Source organism: Mus musculus, chromosome 5, assembly GCF_000001635.26.
Source record: "Mus musculus strain C57BL/6J chromosome 5, GRCm38.p6 C57BL/6J".
Taxonomy (NCBI): Eukaryota; Metazoa; Chordata; class Mammalia; order Rodentia; family Muridae; genus Mus; species Mus musculus.
Window position 1 is genome coordinate 121491626 of NC_000071.6, and position 19592 is coordinate 121511217.

A 19592-nucleotide genomic window follows, 5' to 3' on the forward strand; every position below is an offset into this window, starting at 1 on the left:
GTCCTCTTCGGTTACACATAGCCAGCTGGGATGTGTGTGAGATCCTTTACATAAAATGGGAGTCACAGAAGGATGCTGATGCTGTGCGTGGTGGCGCATGCCGTTAATCCCAGCACTTGGGAGGCAGAGGCAGGCCGATTTCTGAGTTCGAGGCCAGCCTGGTCTACAGAGTGAGTTCCAGGACAGCCAGGGCTATACAGAGAAACCCTGTCTCAACCCCACCCCACCCCCAAAAAAGAAGGCTGTTGATATTAAGTTCAAAGCAGCGTTTCGTCATAACATACTCATTAAAAGTTCAGAGCAGCAGTTTCACATGGCCCTGCCTTATCATTATGCATGCTTGTGACTTTATCCTTGGACCTAAATGTTTTTCTTTGAACACTTCTCTTATTAGTGTGATTATGAAAGCTCATTGTAGTTCTTATTATGCAGACTTTACTAACTGTTCTGAGGAGTGGGCACATTCTCTTCCTGACTCTAACTTTATTCCATCTTTCTAGCAACTAAGACCATCTCTAAAACCTTTTTTCGTAAAATTATTTGAATCAAATTAGGAATTCTATAGAATTATTATCTATTTGTCTACATAGCATCACTACAAGACAGTGCATCTTCATATGTCTACAGAGATCTGCTCAAAAGGGTGGGCTAATATCTAGTGATAGTTATATATTTAATAATAATAGGAAAAGCATATTAATAGTAGGAATCTTTCCTAAAATAGATCTTTCCTGGGCCTTGCCTACCAGAACCATCATAGACTTTAATCCAAGGCAGACCCTGTCTCAGGAAGGTCACCTGCTAGTTCTTAGCTTCTCCTCTGATGGCTCCCGACATGGGGACAGTGCAAACCTATGTAAGGAGCTTGACTCAATCACTTACTTTGCAACTCATGACTAAGTGGATGCTGGGTTATAGTTGGAGCTGACTGAGAAGAGAGATGAGTCTGCTCAGGCTAGGCACTCTGACAGTTCTAGGCTTAGATCTAAAACAATCGACTGTGTCAAGTTAAAACTGCCCTGGAGCTGGTCATGATGCAATCCAAACTCGAGAGGTGAAGCAGAAGGATATCTGGGGGTGGGGGTGATGAGGGGTAGCTAAACAGTGAGCCCAACTCAACACGACAGCCAGCCAGATCTTATGGGAAACACCTGTATTACCAGCACTTGGACCAAGAGGTCAAAATTATGCCCTATGCCTGATCATAGAGCAAATGTGAGGCCAGCCTGGGCTACAGGACACCCTACCTCTGAAGACCAAAACAAACAAAATCCAAAAACTAGAATTGAAGTTCTGAATGTTCCTTAAAGCCTGTGGGGTGTTAAACAGGGGACCTGAGTTGTCAGTACAGCTACTCAGATTTGGTAAGATTTTTTATCAAGATTATTGGCTGTTTGTGTCCCAGAAAATAAGCACATTGTGCTTCTGAAATGTTCCCTAGTTCTTCAGCCAGCTCACCCTTAGCAGATCACTGGGAAGTGGGGAGACACATTGCATTTCTTGTAAGGAGGAGAAGAGGTTTTCTAAAACCCCTTTTTGCTCCGAGTTGAGAACTTAAGCTCAGCCTCTGCACTAATGGACCTGGGGGGTACTAGGCATAAGACGTGCTAGGAGAATCTCTAGTAAACCATTTGAAGAGATGGCTAGTTAGAACTTACCCTTAAGTTCCTCGGTAGGAAAGTAGCTCATTAGCAGACTGTGTGCCAACCAAGCACGTGCAAGTCCCACCTCCACAGAAAACAGCAGCCTTCCTGTGCATGTTGTGATTTGTCTGAGGGCTGGGAAAGCCGGGGTTGATGATACTCACTTACTGAATATGAAAACCAGAAGTCTGGTGCAAAATCTGCTCCTCTAAGTGAAACTCTGGGTCTGGGCCATTTTCCAAAGCTTGCTCACATGCTAAGGGTAGGAGGATGGTTTTTCCGGACATGGCTCCTTATAGAGTAGCTCTCTAAAACATTTGCCAAGCCACGGGCCAACTCTTCACGTTCACACTCCTGTTTAGGTCTTACTCGTCCATGCCCAGATGTTATATAAGAAGTTTGTGAAGTCGACGGGCCTTCTGGAGAGTGAGCAGTGGGCAGTGATTCACACTGTGGGCCAGCGAGTGCGTTTCTTCCCAGTGGCCTTTGTGTGCTGCTGGGGTCCAGGTCAGTACCTTAGTCAAAAGAGTTTGAGGTGAAGAAGACGACTGTAGGGCTGATCAGACAAAATCCTGCCTGCGTATTCCTGTCTAGCTTGTAAATTTTATTTACTTATTTTTTGTTTTGTTTTTTTGTTTTTTGAAACAAGGTCTCATTTTACAGACTGGGCTGGCCTCAAATTCACAGAGATCCACCTGTGTTGGCCTCTGCCTCTGCCTCAAGTCCTGGGATTGAAGACATACACCACTACACCTGGCATTAATCTACAAATGTTAATCAGAAAGGACTAGAAGTCAAAGGCCAGGGGCTCAGAGGCTTCTATAATAGATTATATAATTGATTAGCACTGACTTTCAGCATCCTACAGCTCCTACCCAGGAAATGCGCAGGCACATGCACGAGGGCTGACAGCATCTCACACACTGTGTTTGCAGCTGTCACCCTGCTGATCATGAAGCTGACAGAGCCTCAGGAGACCTTCCTGCACATGGCCCTCTCTGTGCTCCAGGTAATGCCTTCCAACACCACTGTCTCTGTCTGCACCGCTGGGCCCTATTCTCCTGCCCTACCATTTTAGAGCACACAGTTTTCCTTCACTGTACAGCTTTGTGCATTGCAAAGAGAACATGTGATTTTTATGCTTACTTGTAAGGAATATAAAAACCTTCTCAAAGGCAAGCTAGTACCAGTACTTCTGGGTATTGTGTGCAGCACGTGTATCTCTGGGCAACTTTGTTTTGATATGTTGAAGCCATGGCACATCCAGAGTAAAGCAAATGGCTCAGACTATGCTTAGTGAGCACCAGACAGTAAAGGGATGCTGGTCCTCTATCCTCCATTATCAGAAGAAAACTTGCGTACTGTGCTGATTTAGAATGGTGTTCTCTGAGAAACGGATCCATAGTGGAAGCTATTGGACTGCCATCATGTTTGCAGCAAGCAATCTAACTAGCCGTGAGCTGTCTACAGCAAGGCGCAATGCTAAGTCTGTATGAGCTTGGGTATCTATTGTTCAGTAGCTCAAGTGAGAATGTTGCACTTGGGGCTGGAACCTCCCACCACCTCTCCCCCCCCCCCCATACACACACACACACACACACACACACACACACACACACATGATGTGTAACCATGCTTTATAAATAAGGGCTAAGGGACCTACCTGTTCCTGGACTTAACAAGACTGAAGGTTGGGCTCCCACTCTCCATCTCCTCTAGGCTCTCACAGCAGCATCCCAGGGGCTGCTCAACTGTGGCATTTATGGCTGGACACAGTGCAAGTTCCAGCAGATAAAGCGTGAGCCTCACCGTGACGCAGACACGCAGACCCCACTGCTGTGCTCACAGAAGAGAATTTATAGTAGAAGCCCAAACCTACTGGAGTCTCCTCTTGCCCTTGCTTCCAGCTCCTCCACCGTTCTTTGAGACCCTAGAATGGGAATGTCAGGGAGTGAATGTTTCACATGAGTGGACTCTCCTCTGGCCAAACCCGAGACTGGAGAGCTGAAAGGAAATGTGGGCTCAGGGTCAGTAGCAATTCTGGGTGAATTCAGAAGCAGCTCTCTAACTGCTCCTTCAGAGATATACAGCCGCTTTCCATCTAAGAGACTCGTTACTTTGACAAGAAAAAATAAATCTCAGGTTCATATGTATGTGCGTCATTTGCAAGCTCTCTGCTCCACAATGGCAAGAAAGGTAGGAAATCATGCAGCAACTTGTAGTTGTGTGGCTACACCTATTGCAGTAAGGTGGCATGGAGGCCTGAGACTGCCCACACAGCCAGATCTTGTCACACACCTCATTCTTAATGGTTTAGTGCTTTTCATCTAGTTTAATAGAACAGTTGTTGTTGTTGTTGTTGTTTTTTGTTTTGTTTTGTTTTTTGGTTTTTCGAGACAAGGTTTCTCTGTGTAGCCCTGGCTGTCCTGGAACTCACTCTGTAGACCAGGCTGGCCTCAATCTCACAGTGATCTGCCTGCCTCTGCCTCCCAAATGCTGGGATTAAAGGCGTGCGCCACCACTGCCCGGCTAGAACAGTTTTTTTTTTTTTAAAGATTTATTTAATATCACACATAAGTACACTGTAGCTGTCTTCGAACACACCAGAAGAGGGCACCAGATCTCTTTACGGATGGTTGTGAGCCACCATGTGGTTGCTGGGATTTGAACTCAGGACCTTCAGAAGAACAGTCAGTGCTCTTAACTGCTGAGCCATCTCTCCAGCCCTAGAACAGTTTTTATATACGGTTTTTTTTTTGTTTTTTTGTTTTTTGTTTTTGTAAAACTTTATTGAACACAGAAGTAAGCTTCCATCTGAAGTATTTATGCTGGGCAAAGCTTTCTCAGTGGTTATTACAGCCATGGTGGCAGAATCATGTGCCCTATCCAGGGTCACAGTTGCTGTGGAAACCACAGAAATACCATAGTTACAGCCAAAATTCCCAGACGGACAGGAGCAATTCCACAGCTCAGCCAGCCCCAGGGTCCTCAGTGTTCCCAACAGCATTACTCCCTAGCATCAACTGTCAGCCCAGCATGTAGATAGCTTCCTAAAGTTTGTTTGTTTCTCTCTCTCTCTTTTTCTTTCAAGATTTATTTATTTATTTCATGTATGTGAGTGCACTGCGGCTCTCTTCAGACACACCAGAAGAGGACATCAAATCCCATTACGGATGGTTGTGAGCCACCATGTGGTTGCTAGAAATTGAACTCAGGACCTCTGGGAGAGCAATCAGTGCTCTTAACTGCTGAGCCATCTCTCCAGCCCTGCTTTGTAAGGTTTCTATTGCAGACATATTGATAGAAATGTATTTCTGGGCAGCGCTGAGATCGGAGGGTCTACAGAATTTGGGTCAGAGAAACAGGTTTGTGTAATGAACACAAGGGACCTAAACTGAGGTTCCTGAGCACACACCCATCAGTCATTGTCTTACAGGTCAAGAATTCTGCCAGATAGAGGGGTGGGGAAGGTCCAGCAGATACATAGAGCTGAACCCAGAAACCCCTGTGCTTTGGCTTGTGGGTCTCATTGGCATCCAGTCTGTAATAGCTAAAGCCAAAGCAAGAGTCATATCTATGTATGAGAATGTAGTTTAAGGCCAGGCGGTGGTGGCGCATGCCTTTAATCCCACCACTCGGGAGGCAGAGGCAGGCAGATTTCTGAGTTCGAGGCCAGCCTGATCTACAAAGTGAGTTCCAGGACAGCCAGGGCTACACAGAGAAACCCTGTCTATCTAAAAAATCAAAAAAAAAAAAAAAATTAAAAAACCAACCAAACAAAAAAAGAATGTAGTTTAAATAACTATGGAGATACTAATATCCCATGGGACACTAGTAATAACAAATAATATAAGAATCATTGAGATAGGACTGGAGAGATGGCTCAGTGGTTAAGAGCACTGACTCCTCTTCCAGAGGTCCTGAGTTCAATTCCCAGCAACCACATGGTGGCTCACAACCATCTGTAATGGAATCTGATGCCCTCTAGTGTGTGTCTGAAGACAGCTGCAGTGTATTCATATAAATAAGAAATATATCTTTTTTTTAAAGAATCATTGAGATATAAGACTTAGTGAGTTGCCTACTTTAGAAAAAATAATTGGCTTATTTATAAAAGATGGCCCTGAATATAGATGGTACACATATGTATTTATATGAACATGGAAGGGGGGTTGGAAAGTATGGAAATAGGCTCCAGAACAAAGGTTTAGAGATCTGTAGTCAGTACAGACAGGAAGACTGGATATAGCGAGCAAGAGAAAAGAAGGCATCTCTTGTTAAAGGGAGGAGCATGCAGAATTGGAGGAGCACTGGGGTGGGAGCCAGTGTTGTAACAAACGTACACTGAGCCCAGGGTTAGTAGGGTGTGCTCACCACTGATTGGATGCTCCATAGGCCGTGCTCCTCCAGGTGGGGTTGCCTCCAGCATCCTTAAACTCCATTCTTAGGCCTGGACCCTCATCCCGACTTTTGTGATGCTAAAGTTCTTTGTATTTGACAGTGGTAAACATCATAGCAAACTCGAGTATGGACACTTATCCACATTGCAACAGTTCAGCTATGTGTCAAGTGTGTAGATCTTGTCCTCACCATTCGAGGAAAGGGAAGTGTTTGAGATTTGCCTTTGTATGATGTGAAGTTATAAAAAAACTATTTTCACACATGTAAAGACAAGTTTTATCTGTGGCTCTGACTAAACAAATGAGTAAGACTTTGAAATGTCTGTAATTACAGTTCATTGTGTCCACAAGCTTCACAGACCCAGAATCTACCACATTGGGTGGGAGGGGCAAGGCCAGAGCATGGGAGTGCTTTCTCCTGTGCAGTGGGAAGGTTTTCTGTGGTGCGCACTAGATGATACAGTGTGTGCTTATGGAACAGGGCAGTGGAAGGCAGGCAGACAGACACAAACACACATACATACACATCAGGAAGGCACAATTAGTAAGACAGAAAATTTTGATTTTTTTTTTTTTTTTTTTTTTGGTTTTTCGAGACAGGGTTTCTTTGTGTAGCCCTGGATGTCCTGGAACTCACTCTGTAGACCAGGCTGGCCTTGAACTCAGAAATTCACCTGCCTCTGCCTCCCAAGTGCTGGGATTAAAGGCGTGTGCCACCACGCCCGGCCAGAAAGTTTTGAAAGCCCAGTTTCAATGCTATTTTACAGTTTTGTTTAAACCAATTTTTTTTCTATTGCTGGAAGATAAACTGGTTTTTTTCCTCTCCTTTGAAAAAAAAAAAGCCATTTGATTGAGTTGTTCCCCATTAAACCATAATGATAAAATTCTGTTTCAGAAGACATATTCTGACGGAAGCTGGGCAGTGGTGGTTCACGCCTTTAATCTCAGCACCTGGGAGGCAGAGGCAGGCAGATTTCTGAGTTCAAGGCCAGCCTGGTCTACAAAGTGAGTTCCAGGACAGCCAGGACTATACAGAGAAACCCTGTCTTGAAAAGAGGAAAAAAAAAAAAAAAAGAAAAGAAATTTGGAGGAACAAGCAACCATTTTTTTTTTCAAATAAATGTAACCCTTTGAGCTGTACGTGGTAGTTTACAAGTATAATCTCAGGAATCCAGGGCCTGAGGCAGAAAGAGTACTGTGAGGTCCAGGCCAGCCTAGGCTACATAGTTGGAAACCTGTCCCTGGGCTACAAATATGAGACACTATATAAAAAACAAAAGTAACACTTTAACGTCATCAGTCACAGAGCTCTATCAATTTGGGGATCTTATTATTTTATTTTTCTTCAGTTGCACTCCAGACAAGGGAGTGCAGTTTGACTCAGTGGAATAAGAAAAGATGAGGTCAGGCCCAGTGAGAGACACATTTGACCCTGTTCCCTCAGGGAGAGGCACAGTTGATCCTGGTCCCCCAGGGAGGAGCGTTGAGCCCTGGACTTGAGAGCATCGATGTCTTCAGCGTGTATTCTCCACTCTCATTCCCCTTTGTTTCTCTCAGGTCTGGAGGCAAATACAGAATCTGGAATTGACTTTAGGAAACTAAGGGAAGTTCCAGGCTCTTGGCTGGCTTGAGGCAGGGAGAGGATGGCAAGCCATCACTAACTAGGCTCTGTTATGGAGTATGTAGCTGGAGCCATCACTAACTAGGCTCTGTTTTGGAGTATGTAGCTGGATGCTATGGGGATACCAACATGTAGACTACTGGACATTTTCCTCATAATACCATAAACACATGGGCAAGATGATTCATAAGAAAGGTTGTCCTTTCTAGAAACAGTGATAGCACAAAACAACTTTGTTTTGTTTTACTTTATTTTGTTTTTAGACTAAGCCTTGCTGGGTAGCCCAGGCTGGCCTTAAACTTGCAGTCTCCTCGCCTTGGCCTTCTGAACGCTGTCAGCATGGCACACACCGCTGCACAGGCTGTCTTAGTGCTGGTTGCTTCTCCTCTTATTCTATAACATGCATGCTTGCATGCTTGTTTGTTGCATGTGCTCATATGTGTATAGACATGGGGGTGCGTGTGCTCACACATGCAGCATCTTCCTCTCGTGCCCCCTGCCTGTTCCTTGGAAGCAGGGTCTTTCCCTGAACTGAGAGCCTGGATTTTCCAGGCTAGAAGCCACCAACCCCCAGTGATCCCCTGCTTCTGCCACGCTGTGTTATGGGCATGTATAAGATACCTGTGTTGCAGGTGAGTGTGGAGATCTGAACTCTAGCCCTCATGATTGTACAGCAAGCACTCTTTGACCCTGAGCTATGGCTGAAGTCTGTGTAATGCTGGCCTCTCTACTCCAGATGTAAAGTCAGGGCTTTCCTCCTTAATGAGTACAGCCCTTCCCACAACAAAATGGACTCAACACATACATCCATGGGTCTTGAAAACATGTCTAACAGTAGTAGTTTTATTTAAAGACTTGTCCTTGAATATATATATTTTTGGGCAAGTTAGAAGAATGAATGTCATGGAAATTGTCCTTACATAATAGGTAATTGTTACTTGAAATGAAAGTCCTGGGAACAGTGAGAAATTCAGGAATATAGTATATTGCATACAAAAAAAAATCTATGTGGAAGAAAGCATTTTCTGGTGACTAAAAGATCAGCCCAAAGATACAAGAACAAGAATATCCAAAGCTATAGGAGAAGTTCAAATGAAATATGTAAAGTACTGAAATAGTATGTAAACACCTGTCCATTGAACACTAGTGACAGACGGCTCCTTCCTCCCTTGCCCACTGAGAGTGGCAGCTTCCCACAGCTTCTGCTTCCTGGAGACTCATTCTCAGGGCTGTGAGAGGCTCGGCTACTTATTGGCTTTATCTCCCCCACTTATTCCTCTCCCTCTTCTTCATCTTCGTCTTTCTTTTCTGCTGCTGCTTCTTCGTTTGCCTCTTCTGCTCCTTCCTCTTCTACTGCTCCTTGCTCTTCTGCTTCTTCCTTCCCATACTCCAACTCCTCCTCCTCCCCTTTAGCCTCTTCTGGTAGGACCTCCTCCTGCTCTTCCTTCTCCCCTTCTGGAAGCTCCTCTAGCTCTGAAGGCCCTGCTTCGGAAGCGGTCTCTGACTTGGTGTAGGCACTTATGATGCATATGATTATTAAGAGTATCATGAGCACCAGAATGACAGCCAGGACGATCAGCTTTAAGTTAAGGATCAGCTCCTCTGTGCTGGATTGGGTGGAGTTCGGCCCTGGACTGCTGTCATTTGACAGATTAACAGCAGGGCCACTGTCCACACTGCCCCCAGTGCCTTCCTCTTTGCAGTCGGGAGGTGCAAAGCCGAAGGAGCAGTGGCAGTTCCCCAGGTCATTGCACACCCCGTGCTTGTTGCATTGTTTGCTTGGACTACAGGGAAATGAGAATGGAGTGAAGTCCTCACAAATGGAATTTTTACAGACTTTATCTTTGCCACAGTAAGTGTTGTCCTTCACGTATTCCTCATGGAGGGAATCTCTCATGTCAAACACAGCTACACTCCAGCACCAGTCCTCGGTCTCAGGGACCTGGAGCAGCAAGTTGTTCGGTTGGATTTGTGGCAGGAAGGCCACCTCTGTACATATAAGTTTCCCACACATTACATTTTTATCTGAACACTTGGTATACTTTTTTGGAAATTGAGAGGAGGAGCCACAGTTTCCAAACTGGTCTCCTCTCGAGTTCAGAGAGGTGTAGCAATAATCGGAGGCAGACCTTGAACCATGCCCAAAAATACGAGAGCACTGAAAGGTAGGGTCCATGCACTGACCATTAAAGCACAAGAAGGATTCGTGGCACTTAGAGCCGTCCTGGGCTTTCCTGTCACTGGGACATGCTGCAGAGGTCCCATTGCAGTATTCTTCCAGGTCACATGGTCCGTCAGCAGGACGGCAAACATCTCCTTCCTTTTTAAAGTTACATTTAAAACAGCAAAGTTCAGTGCTGCACACTGAGTTGCCCTTCAGTTTACAATTTTCATCACAACACTGGCTTTTATCACAGTCACTGCCACAGTCACACTGCTCCAAGTCCTCCACCACACCATTCCCACAATTGGCAGCTCTGCGCATGCGGCTCTGGCGCCCAGGCTCATCAAGCAGGCACACCCCTCTGTGGTCGTGGAGGAAACGGAGGAAGTGGTCAGAGCTGCAGTTGCTGAAGCCACTGTCCTTACCGATCTTCTCACCCATGAGGCAGAAGTGCTTGGGACCACAGGTGCAGGTCGGGTGGTCGTGCTGGATACCCAGGTTGTGCCCGAGCTCGTGGGCCATGAGAGCCGCGAACAGGAGGACATCTTCATGATGGAAGGCCTCCACGGCCGCCGCAAACTCACCCGAACAGGCACCACGGAGAAACGCCTGGCCCTCGTTCTCTCCTGGGCGATGCCCGACGATCAAGTGTGCCACATCGTGCCTGACCCGGCCCACGAGTTTCTCCTGTCTCCAGAAGTTGAAATTCCTGAGTGTGGTCTGCAGGTCCACTGGGACCTCTATCGGGTCCCCCTCTGTCCAGATTTCCAGGCCCACCAGCACCACCTCTGTGTTTATCCCCCTAGTGAAGCTGTTGGCCAGAGCAATGATGTCCATTACTGCCTGGACCGTCTCGTTGATGTTACTGCCCCACATCTGGAACCGCTGGTGGTTGACCACCACAAACATCTCCACATACTTGGTGTGTGACCACCAGTCAGTCAGAACCAGTAGGTCATCGGGCTTCCTGCTCCTTGGTGGATGGCTGGTGTCCCCAGGGCTGTCTTTGGGAGTGACACTGCAGGAGACCACAGGCTGATGCTCCATGGTGTAGAGGACATGTTCAAAGTTTTTGGAAGAGAGCATGGGCTCAATGCCATAGGATGTTTCCTCTTTAATCAAGACCCCCCTGAGGCCTGAACAGATGTTGACAGAAACAAAGGAGCCTGGCACCCCTTCCATGTAGCCTTCATAGTGGCAGTCCTGGGAGAGGAGAGGCATTTCTTGCCTCAGGATGCCATTGTGGTAACTGTAGACTGGGAAGTTATTCTCAGGGTAGTGTCCCTTTACCTCGAGGTGAAGCAGCTGCTTTTGGCCTTGCATCAATAGCATGTAGGACACCTTCCCTCCAGGGTCTTTCCCCCCCTTGCCTGGCAGTCTCTCAGGGATGACAGTTTCATAGGAAGAATTATATACAGATCCAATGTCACAGAACGTGCTCGGGAGAAAAATTATTGCCAAGAGCAACATGGCCACCAGCCTGATACACCAGTGCTCTGGGATTTTCCCCAGCTTTAGTCGCTCCATCTGGGGAGGCCAAGTCTGACGTGTTCCTCCAACCTCTTACAAAGCCGCATGGGGCTCTACTTGAAAGAGAACGTGGACGCTGAATGTCTCGCTGTGGCTGAGTCTGCCATGATCCTTCTGACTCAGCTGATTCAGTGGGGCCTGCGTGTTGAATGTCAATGACAGCAGTAGCTCTCCTGATCTGGAGGCCCGGGTATTATCCCTACATCGATGCTGCGTGTTTTAAGTGTTGGTTCCTCCCCACCTCCGTGAGCTCAGCTTTCTGGCTAGGTCTTGTCCTGGTGACTCTGACCTCTGTGACCTTTCAGACAGTTTCTGTTCTTGGTTGCTTCTTTCAAAGTCAGCTCCTGTACGCCATCTCTAAGTCCTTTTGACAAGATGGAGAGAGGTGCCTCTACTACAGTGTGGGACTGTACCTTGACTGTACCTGACTCAGCAGGAGCCACACACGGAACACCCCTCCCCCACTGCTCTCAACTCTTCCTGTTGTCAGTTGCTCAGCTAACCCCAAATGTTCCAAATCAAGGAGCTTGGAGATCCCCTAGGTGGGCATACTCTGTTATATCTGTTTCCTGACCTCCAAGACCCTTGCTCTGTAGACAGGAGCGTTCTAACCCAGGGCAGGTTTTGAGCTCTGAGAAGTGTGATGGATAATCACAGATTTAGGAGACCAGACTGAGAGGTCAAGCCCCTGAGCTGTATGATGGAGCACAGAGGAGCTAGGGGCGCGGCCTGTGGAGAAGAATAGCATCGCCCTTCACAGCCTCCAGACCCAGTTTCTCAGAGGCCATGGAAGATGCATGGTAGCCTCCTGCTAACATGTCCACAGTAGCTGGCATCTCAAAGGCCTAGCCCCAACACACTGATTCCCTAAGGTTATGTGTGGTTATATGTGTGTCTTTGTTTATGTGCTAGTGTTGCGCCAGGTCGCCTGAAACTCTTAATCTTCCTCATGGTCCTGGCAGCTTATAAGATTACATGTGTTAGCCTTTCTTCTAGCCTCTATGTACCCATGTGTACACGGGTCACATGAGCTGAACTCATTCAGGTGTGCACACAGACACACTAAGTCTTCACACGATATCTTATTTGTGTATCTTATGGGACACAGTACATTAATCTTACATATATAAACATGTATGATAAAGGGGGAGTGCTTTTAGTCTATAAGTGGCACACCACAAAACCTCTCAAAGCAGTGGCTGGCTCCTCCTTCCCACCCCAGCCTACAGCCAAAGTAAAATGCCACTTCAGGAATTGTTAAAAATGGCAGCTCCTGTCAAAATGGCCCCAACAGGACATCTCAGCCAACAGCCAGCACTGGAGCCTTTCCCACCTCAGCAAGAGAGGCCCCTCAGGAGCTATCCATGGCCTACCACACCTCCTCTCAGCCTCTCTGAGCAGCCCCACAGACGTGGAGCAAAAGCCAGCTGAAGCCAGGAAGGACTCCCTAGCCTGACCCTTGGATGCAATGCAGGGAAAAGTGGGTGAAAAAGGCCACCAATCCCTGAGCTCCCAAGCTTAGGATGTGAGTCCTTGCAAGCAAGCCGCAGCCTTTCCTGGATTCATCCATCCCTTCTCCTCCAGGATTCTCCCCTTTAATAAATCTCCTTTATGAGTCTTACTGCATGGAGTGGCTTTCTCATCAGAAGAAACCGAGAAGAAAAGCTAGGAAAAGAAGAAGTGAAGAGAAGAAGGAGCAGGGCTGGGGCTCTCAAACTCCTCAGCTCAGTCAGGGGTACCCTCCCCTTGACCTGCAGCACCTCTGCTAAGGAGCCTTCCATGTCTCAGGATACCCTCCCATCCAAGCAGAGACACTTAACGGCATTTCCAGCTCTTCAAATATTAGTCACTTTTATATGTTGGGGATCTCATAATTTTCTACCAACTTTGAAGCTTGTTAGATTGTTTTTATAGATAGTTTTACCCACTGTGCTGCCAAACATTAGAACTAAACTTAGAAGCAAATCTCTTGTCAGTGACCCTTACTGACCTGTTTTCCACCTCCCTTTCCCTACCCCGTCCCTGGTGAGCATTGTCCACGCTGTTCGTGATCAGCCTTTCAGTTTCCACAGAGGATTAGTGCCCATGGTCTTCTCTTGCTTTCTGACTTCCATCACTTGGTGTGATCTCCAGTGCCCTCCCCATTGTAAGAAAATGAGGTTGGACTCCCAGCTGCAGTCCCCACAGGAGAGCAGGTGTGTGTATGGCACAGCGATTCATCTCTGGAAGTCTAACCGACCGTGGAGCTGCTAAGTCAAAGAGATCCTGTAGTCTCTTGCATTTGGTAAGGATTCTCTCCATGGTGGTTTCTGTAATAATGATGCTGATCACTTCCCATCAACAACTCTTGTAAATTCCCTTCACACCCAAGTTTGCTTTTGGTCCTTCAAGATGTCTCCTGATTTGATTTCTGATGCCTCAGTAACTACTGAGGATGTGCAGTGTTTCATACATTTCTTGGCAAATTGGGTTTTTGTTTTTGTTTTTTTTTTTTCGAGACAGGGTTAGCCCTGTGTAGCCCTGGCTGTCCTGGAACTCACTCTGGAGACCAGGCTGGCCTCGAACTCAGAAATCCACCTGCCTTTGCCTCCCAAGTGCTGGGATTACAGGCGTGCGCCACCACTGCCTGGCTTTTTTTGTTTGTTTGTTTGTTTGGATGGAATGTTTGTCTTTTGAGACAACATCAAAGGATGAAGCACAGGTTAGTCTGGAAATAATTAGGTAGCCCAGGATGTCTTCCAATTCGATATCCCCCCACTTCAGCGCAAAGTGGTGGGGGTTGAGGCACTAGAGTCTCTTCTTAATCCTCCAGCCCCCTGCCCCCATATCGAGGATCAAATCTGTATTTTGTATGTGCTATGTAAGCTCTACCTCAGAACCACACAAGCAGCTGTGTCTTCTCTTGAGAAGTGTCTACTGGATTCCTTAGTCCATGTAACAATTTGGACGACTTTGGGTTTTGATGTTGAGTTTTGTGTTCTCATCATCTCCTCTCAGAAACTGAGCCCTTATCAGATGAATGATTTGCAGGTATTGTCTTAGGCTCCACAGGCTTGGGTCTTGCCTTTGTAGATAATTTAATACATATTTAATTCTCCTTTTTTACTTGCCTGAGTCCTTGGAGAGGTTTCTTAGAAAAGGAAAGCATTGTCTACACAGTGTCTATCGTTGTCTACAGCAGTTCTCAACTTTCCCAGTACTTCCAGGCTTTCAACACAGTTCCTCATGTTGTGGTGGCCCCCCCCACCATAAAATTATTTTCATTGCTACATCATAACTGTAGTTTTGCCATTATTATGAATCATAAGGTAAATATTTGATATGTAGAATATCTGACATGTGAACTCTACGAAAGGGTCGTTCAGCCCCCCCCCCCCAAAGGGATCACAATTCACAGGTTGAGAACCGCTGGCCCACACCTTTGCCTTGCAATTTCATCCATGCTGTCTGTGGCTCAGTGTTGGCAGTTTGAACTCACTAAGCCTTGTAGTCTTTGAACCTCTCTGCCTTCCAAGCGCTAGCGCCACCACAACCAGTTTATGGGGTGCTGGGGAGCAAACCCTGGGCTTCATGCCTGGTGGGCAAGCACTGTACCACAGCCCGGGCCCTTACTTCGGTTTCTAATACATTTTGAGTTGACTCTTGTGTATGTTTGAAGGGTATATCCTAGCCTTCTTCTCTCACATGTATTATACGACTTTGCCAGGAGTGTCTATTGACGGGACTGTCTTTTCCACTCTGTGTTCTTGGCACTGTTGTTACATGCCATGCTGATGGTTGAACAGAACTTTTATGACTGGTTAGCTTGCTGCCTCTTGCAGTGTGCTAAAGAGAACAAAACCCCAAAGAAGGAATCTTTGTCTTTCTGCTACATTTCATTTGTCTTTGTATCTAGTTGCATGCTGGTTTTTTTTTTTTTTTTTTTTGGAGACAAGGTGTCATGTAGCCCAAACTGGCCTAGAACTTGTTATGTTCTAAGAATAACCTTGACCTCCTGAATCTCCTTTCTCCCAACCTTCTAGCTGGAATTACAGAGATACATCACCACACCCAGCCACACCCAGTTTTCCGATTTCTTCAACTAGTTCTTTGACAGTTTCTTATATGTACATAACAGTCTGGTCACACTCACCCTCTGTGCTCCTTTATCTTATGTCCACCCAACCCTGTCCCCCTACTGTCAAATGCTCAGCCTACTTTCATGACTTTGTTTTGTCTTTGTTTTTGCATTGTGGTCCAGACCCACTAGGTTGAAGCATGACCTCTCTTGGGCACGACTGGAATGCTGTCCACTGGCACACAAGTAACTCACAGTGGACAGCATTCCAGTGACCTGCTCTCCTCCCTCCCATAGCCATTAGCTCCCCCGGGCCGCTTATGCCCCTCCTGTCTGTATTTGAATGTTGACTACCTCAGACTTGGGCAATTGCACTTAGTGTGAATTTCATGCGTGCTTCTACCACGCCATAACCTTCCTCTCAACAATCCAGGCTTTTACAGTCTTTCTGCCTTCTCTTCTGCACCGTCCCCTCATCCTCGGAGGGAGGGATGTCAGTATCCCATTTAATGCCAGCACAGTGACAGTGCGTCTCTCATCAACCACCACTTGCTTCAAAGAGAAGCTGCTTTGACCAAGGCTGAGGGCAGCGCTAGTCTGAGTAGGAGCATAACTTTGTAGGAAGTTCGACATGTTCGCTTAACAAAAGGAACAGGTTTCCTTAAGTTTTGTGGTCTCCCTTGTCATAGGCTTTTAACTAGGTCCATAGAAGTGGCATGAACTCGCTCCTCCAGAGCATGCCTCAGATCTAATCAGAGGTCAGCGGCTCCTGCCCCAGACGGTGGTATCTCCTGCTGGGTGAGTTGGTTCTGTAGCATCATGGAAGGTCTGAAGCTGGGGAAGAGCAGTGCTGCCCTTTCCCTCTGTGTTAGTTACTGCTCTATTACTGTGACAAAGCACAGTGACCAAGGCGACTACAGAAGGAAAGCTTTAGCCGGGCGTGGTGACGGCCACCTTTAATCCCAGCACTCGGGAGGCAGAGGCAGGCAGATTTCTGAGTTCGAGGCCAGCCTGGTCTATGGAGTGAGTTCCAGGACACCCAGGGCTACACAGAGAAACCCTGTCTCAAAAACCAAAAAAAAAAAAAAAAAAAAAAAAAAAAAAGGTTTATTTGGGGCTTACAGTACCAGAGGAATATGAGCCCATCGCCACGAGGCCCGTGGGAAAGTATGACGACAGGCACCCAGCATGGCGGCATAAAACACCTAGAGTTGGGGCTGGAGAGATGGCTCAGCAGTTAAGAACACCGACTGCTCTTCGAGGGGTCCTGAGTTCAATTCCCAGCAACCACATGATGGCTCACAACCATCTGTAATGGGATCCGATGCCCTCTTCTGGTGTGTCTGAAGACAGGTACTGTGTACTCACATACATAAAATAAAGGGAAGCTGGAAGGCAATGATTGTATGCAAGAATAACGTGTGTGTGTGTGTGTGTGTGTGTGTGTGTGTGTGTGTGTGTGTGTGTGTTGGGTGTCGTGTGAGTGTGAGTGTGGGTGTGGTGTGGATGTGGGTGGGTGTGTGTTTAAAAAAAAAAACACCTAGAATTCACATTCTCAGTCCACAAACAGGAGAGACAGCACACCAGAAATGGCAGGAATCTTTGAAATCATCAAAGCCTGCCTTCAGTGACATACTTCATCCAGCAAGACCAGCCACCAGCTAGAAGCCAAGTCTTCAAACACCCAAACTACAGAGGGACATTTCATTCAGGACACAGCCGTCCTGCAGCTGTGTGCAACGCAACTCACAACACTCCATAAGGAAGATTCTAGCTAAACTGGAGTTTTGGGGGGGGGGGCTTGTATCATGAAACCAAGACATGTGGTGTCTTCAGTTATAAGGTCTTTTTTTTTTAAGATTTATTTTATTTATATGAGTACACTGTAGCTGTCTTCAGATACACCAGAAGAGGGCATCAGATCCCTTACAGATGGTTGTGAGCCACCATGTGGTTGCTGGAATTTGAACTCAGGACCTTTGGAAGAGCAGTCAGTGCTCTTAACCATTGAGCCATCTCTCCAGCCCCAGTTATAGGGTCTTACATGCTTTGGGGCCTCTGGGAACTTCCTGGCTAGCACTCCTGAAGAGGTTTTATTGTGTTGTAGGGTTGAACCCAGGGCTCCCTGCATGTTAGGCAACCAACCATTCTTGGAGCTGGGCTGCGTTCCCAGTCTGCTGCGTGGGTTACTATGACACTGAGTGAGGGGCACTGACTTACTGTTGCTGCTGCAGTTCAGTACTGGTTTTTGATATACTATGCTTTTTGCTTGTATATTTGTGTGTTTTGTTTTGTCTGTTGTGTGTGCAGTCTATAAAAATTTTAGAATTCCTTTTACTATTTCAGGAGAGTCAATAGTTTTTTGTTTTTGTTTTTTAGAAATTGCATTACATTCATAACTCATTGTTTTAGGTTTTCAAATTTTGGGCTCAGCCGTTAAAGGCTAGGCTCACAACCAAAAATAAAGATTTTCAAATTTTATCAGTGAGAGCATTTTGCCTGTGTATATGTGTACACCAGATGCTTGGAACTCAGAGAGGCCAGAAAACGGCATCAGATCCCACGAAACTGGTGTCACAGACAATTGTGAGCTGTCATGTGGGTGCTGGGAACCGAACCTGTATCTTCTACAAGAAAGTACTCTTAACTACCGAGCATCTCTCTGATTAAGTTCACTGATTCTATCTGGCTTCTCACTCAATTGTTCTACTTGGCCTCAAACTAACTCTGGCAATCTGTTCTCTCATCTTCTGGCTCCTTCTCACTCTCTGGCTTGTTCCATCTTCACCTGTGCCTAACTGTTCTCTCTTCAACCTCTTCAACCTGTCTCTGTAAAACTCTCCTGGTAAAACTGCCTCCTCTCTCTACACACTCTTAAGTGGCTTCCCTTTCCTCTCTCTCCTCCTAAGAGTTGGGCACATCCTCTTGTGTCAAATCTTTCTTTGATTTGTTACTTTGTCTGCCATTCAATTAGACATCGCTTTCACACATGGCTGCTTCCTTCTGCAAACGAACTTTACATTTATTGTTAGGGATTAAAGGTGTGTGCTAAGGGCATGTCTGTATTCCAGCCAGAAGGATTAAAGGTGAGTGCTAAGGCCGAGCCACACCACAACTAAAAACAGGTTTTTCCAGTAGACAACACAATCTCGGGGTTCAGAGTGTGATCAAATATCCTGCAACTATTAACTGTGCACGTATCCTCTGGAGACTTTGGACTCTGTGTCATCCATGGCAATATGGTCCTACTGTAGAGTTCTGGTTGGCACCTGACAGCCATAGCAAACACTCTTCGTTAAAGAAGCCACCTTTTCTTCAAGGTGCTTGCTTAGCATTTTTGTCAAAAAATCGGTTGTAGCTGAGTGGGCTTCCGCGTGCGTCCTGTATCCCAGCCCATTCATTGTTCCGCGTGCCTTTTTTTGTGTCCTGCTGACGCTGCTTTGATTACTATGACTCTGTGGCTTACTTTGAAGCCATGTATGACAATATCTCCACTATTTATGCTCAGGATTGCTTTGGGTATCTGGGGTCTTTTGTGCTTCTATATGAATGCTAAGATTTTAAAAAACTAAACTATGAAGAATGGTGTTTAGATTTTAATCCAGATTCTTGAATCTTTAGATAGCTTTTGGTAGAAAGCCATTTTATAATATTAATTCTTCCAAAATCCACGAGCGTGGGAGGTCTTTCCATCTTCTATTATCATATTAGTTGGGATGACTAAGTCTGAGTGTGAGTCTAGAGAGAGTCACAGAACATATGGAATGTGTCTATATATTAAGGGAATTTATCATAATGCCTTATGGTCAGTCTGTAGTCCAACTAACCAACAACGGGCAGCTGTGAATGGGAAGTCCAAGACTCTGGTTGCTCAGCTCCAAGAGGCTGGTTATTCCAGCTGGTCTTCTATAGGAGTTCTAGCAGATGTGCTGGCAAGGAAGAGCAAAGAAGACTGAGTTGTCCATCTTCCAATGTCCTTATATAGGCTTCCAGCAGAAGGTGTGGCCCAGATTAAAGGTGTCCATCACATGATCTGGAACTTGCTTTGTCCAAGGCTGGCCTTGAACTCAGAGATCTACTTGCTTCTGGGATTAATATTGCTTTGCCTGGGCCTAAGCTTTTGATGGCCACTATACGTCAAGATCTCCAGCCTCAAGATCTGCCCTCCATTTCTGGA

At 46.2% G+C, this 19592-nt stretch overlaps 2 protein-coding genes across 10 annotated transcripts in view; one reads left to right on the top strand and one right to left on the bottom strand.

The window, feature by feature from the left end:
* The window catches only part of Tmem116 (transmembrane protein 116), a 65609-nt gene that overhangs the window by 39046 nt on the left and 6971 nt on the right, over positions 1–19592 (top strand). For 4 of the 9 annotated variants that reach the window (NM_029912.2, NM_001161627.1, NM_001161626.1 and 1 more), the window contains 3 exons: positions 2006–2150; positions 2579–2652; positions 3363–3796. In NM_029912.2, coding sequence (NP_084188.1) covers positions 2006–2150; positions 2579–2652; positions 3363–3569 — 426 coding nt within the window. In that variant the 3' untranslated portion in view covers positions 3570–3796. Of the gene's footprint in view, positions 1–2005; positions 2151–2501; positions 2681–3362; positions 3797–19592 lie in introns of those variants that run through there. The other 5 variants (XM_030254899.1, XM_017321172.2, XR_001784755.1 and 2 more) reach the window with 4 other exon arrangements.
* On the bottom strand, positions 8471–11810 carry Adam1b (a disintegrin and metallopeptidase domain 1b). The gene has a single exon (NM_172125.3). The coding sequence runs from the start codon at positions 11353–11355 to the stop codon at positions 8935–8937; it is 2421 nt and encodes an 806-aa protein (NP_742123.2). The 5' UTR covers positions 11356–11810; the 3' UTR covers positions 8471–8934.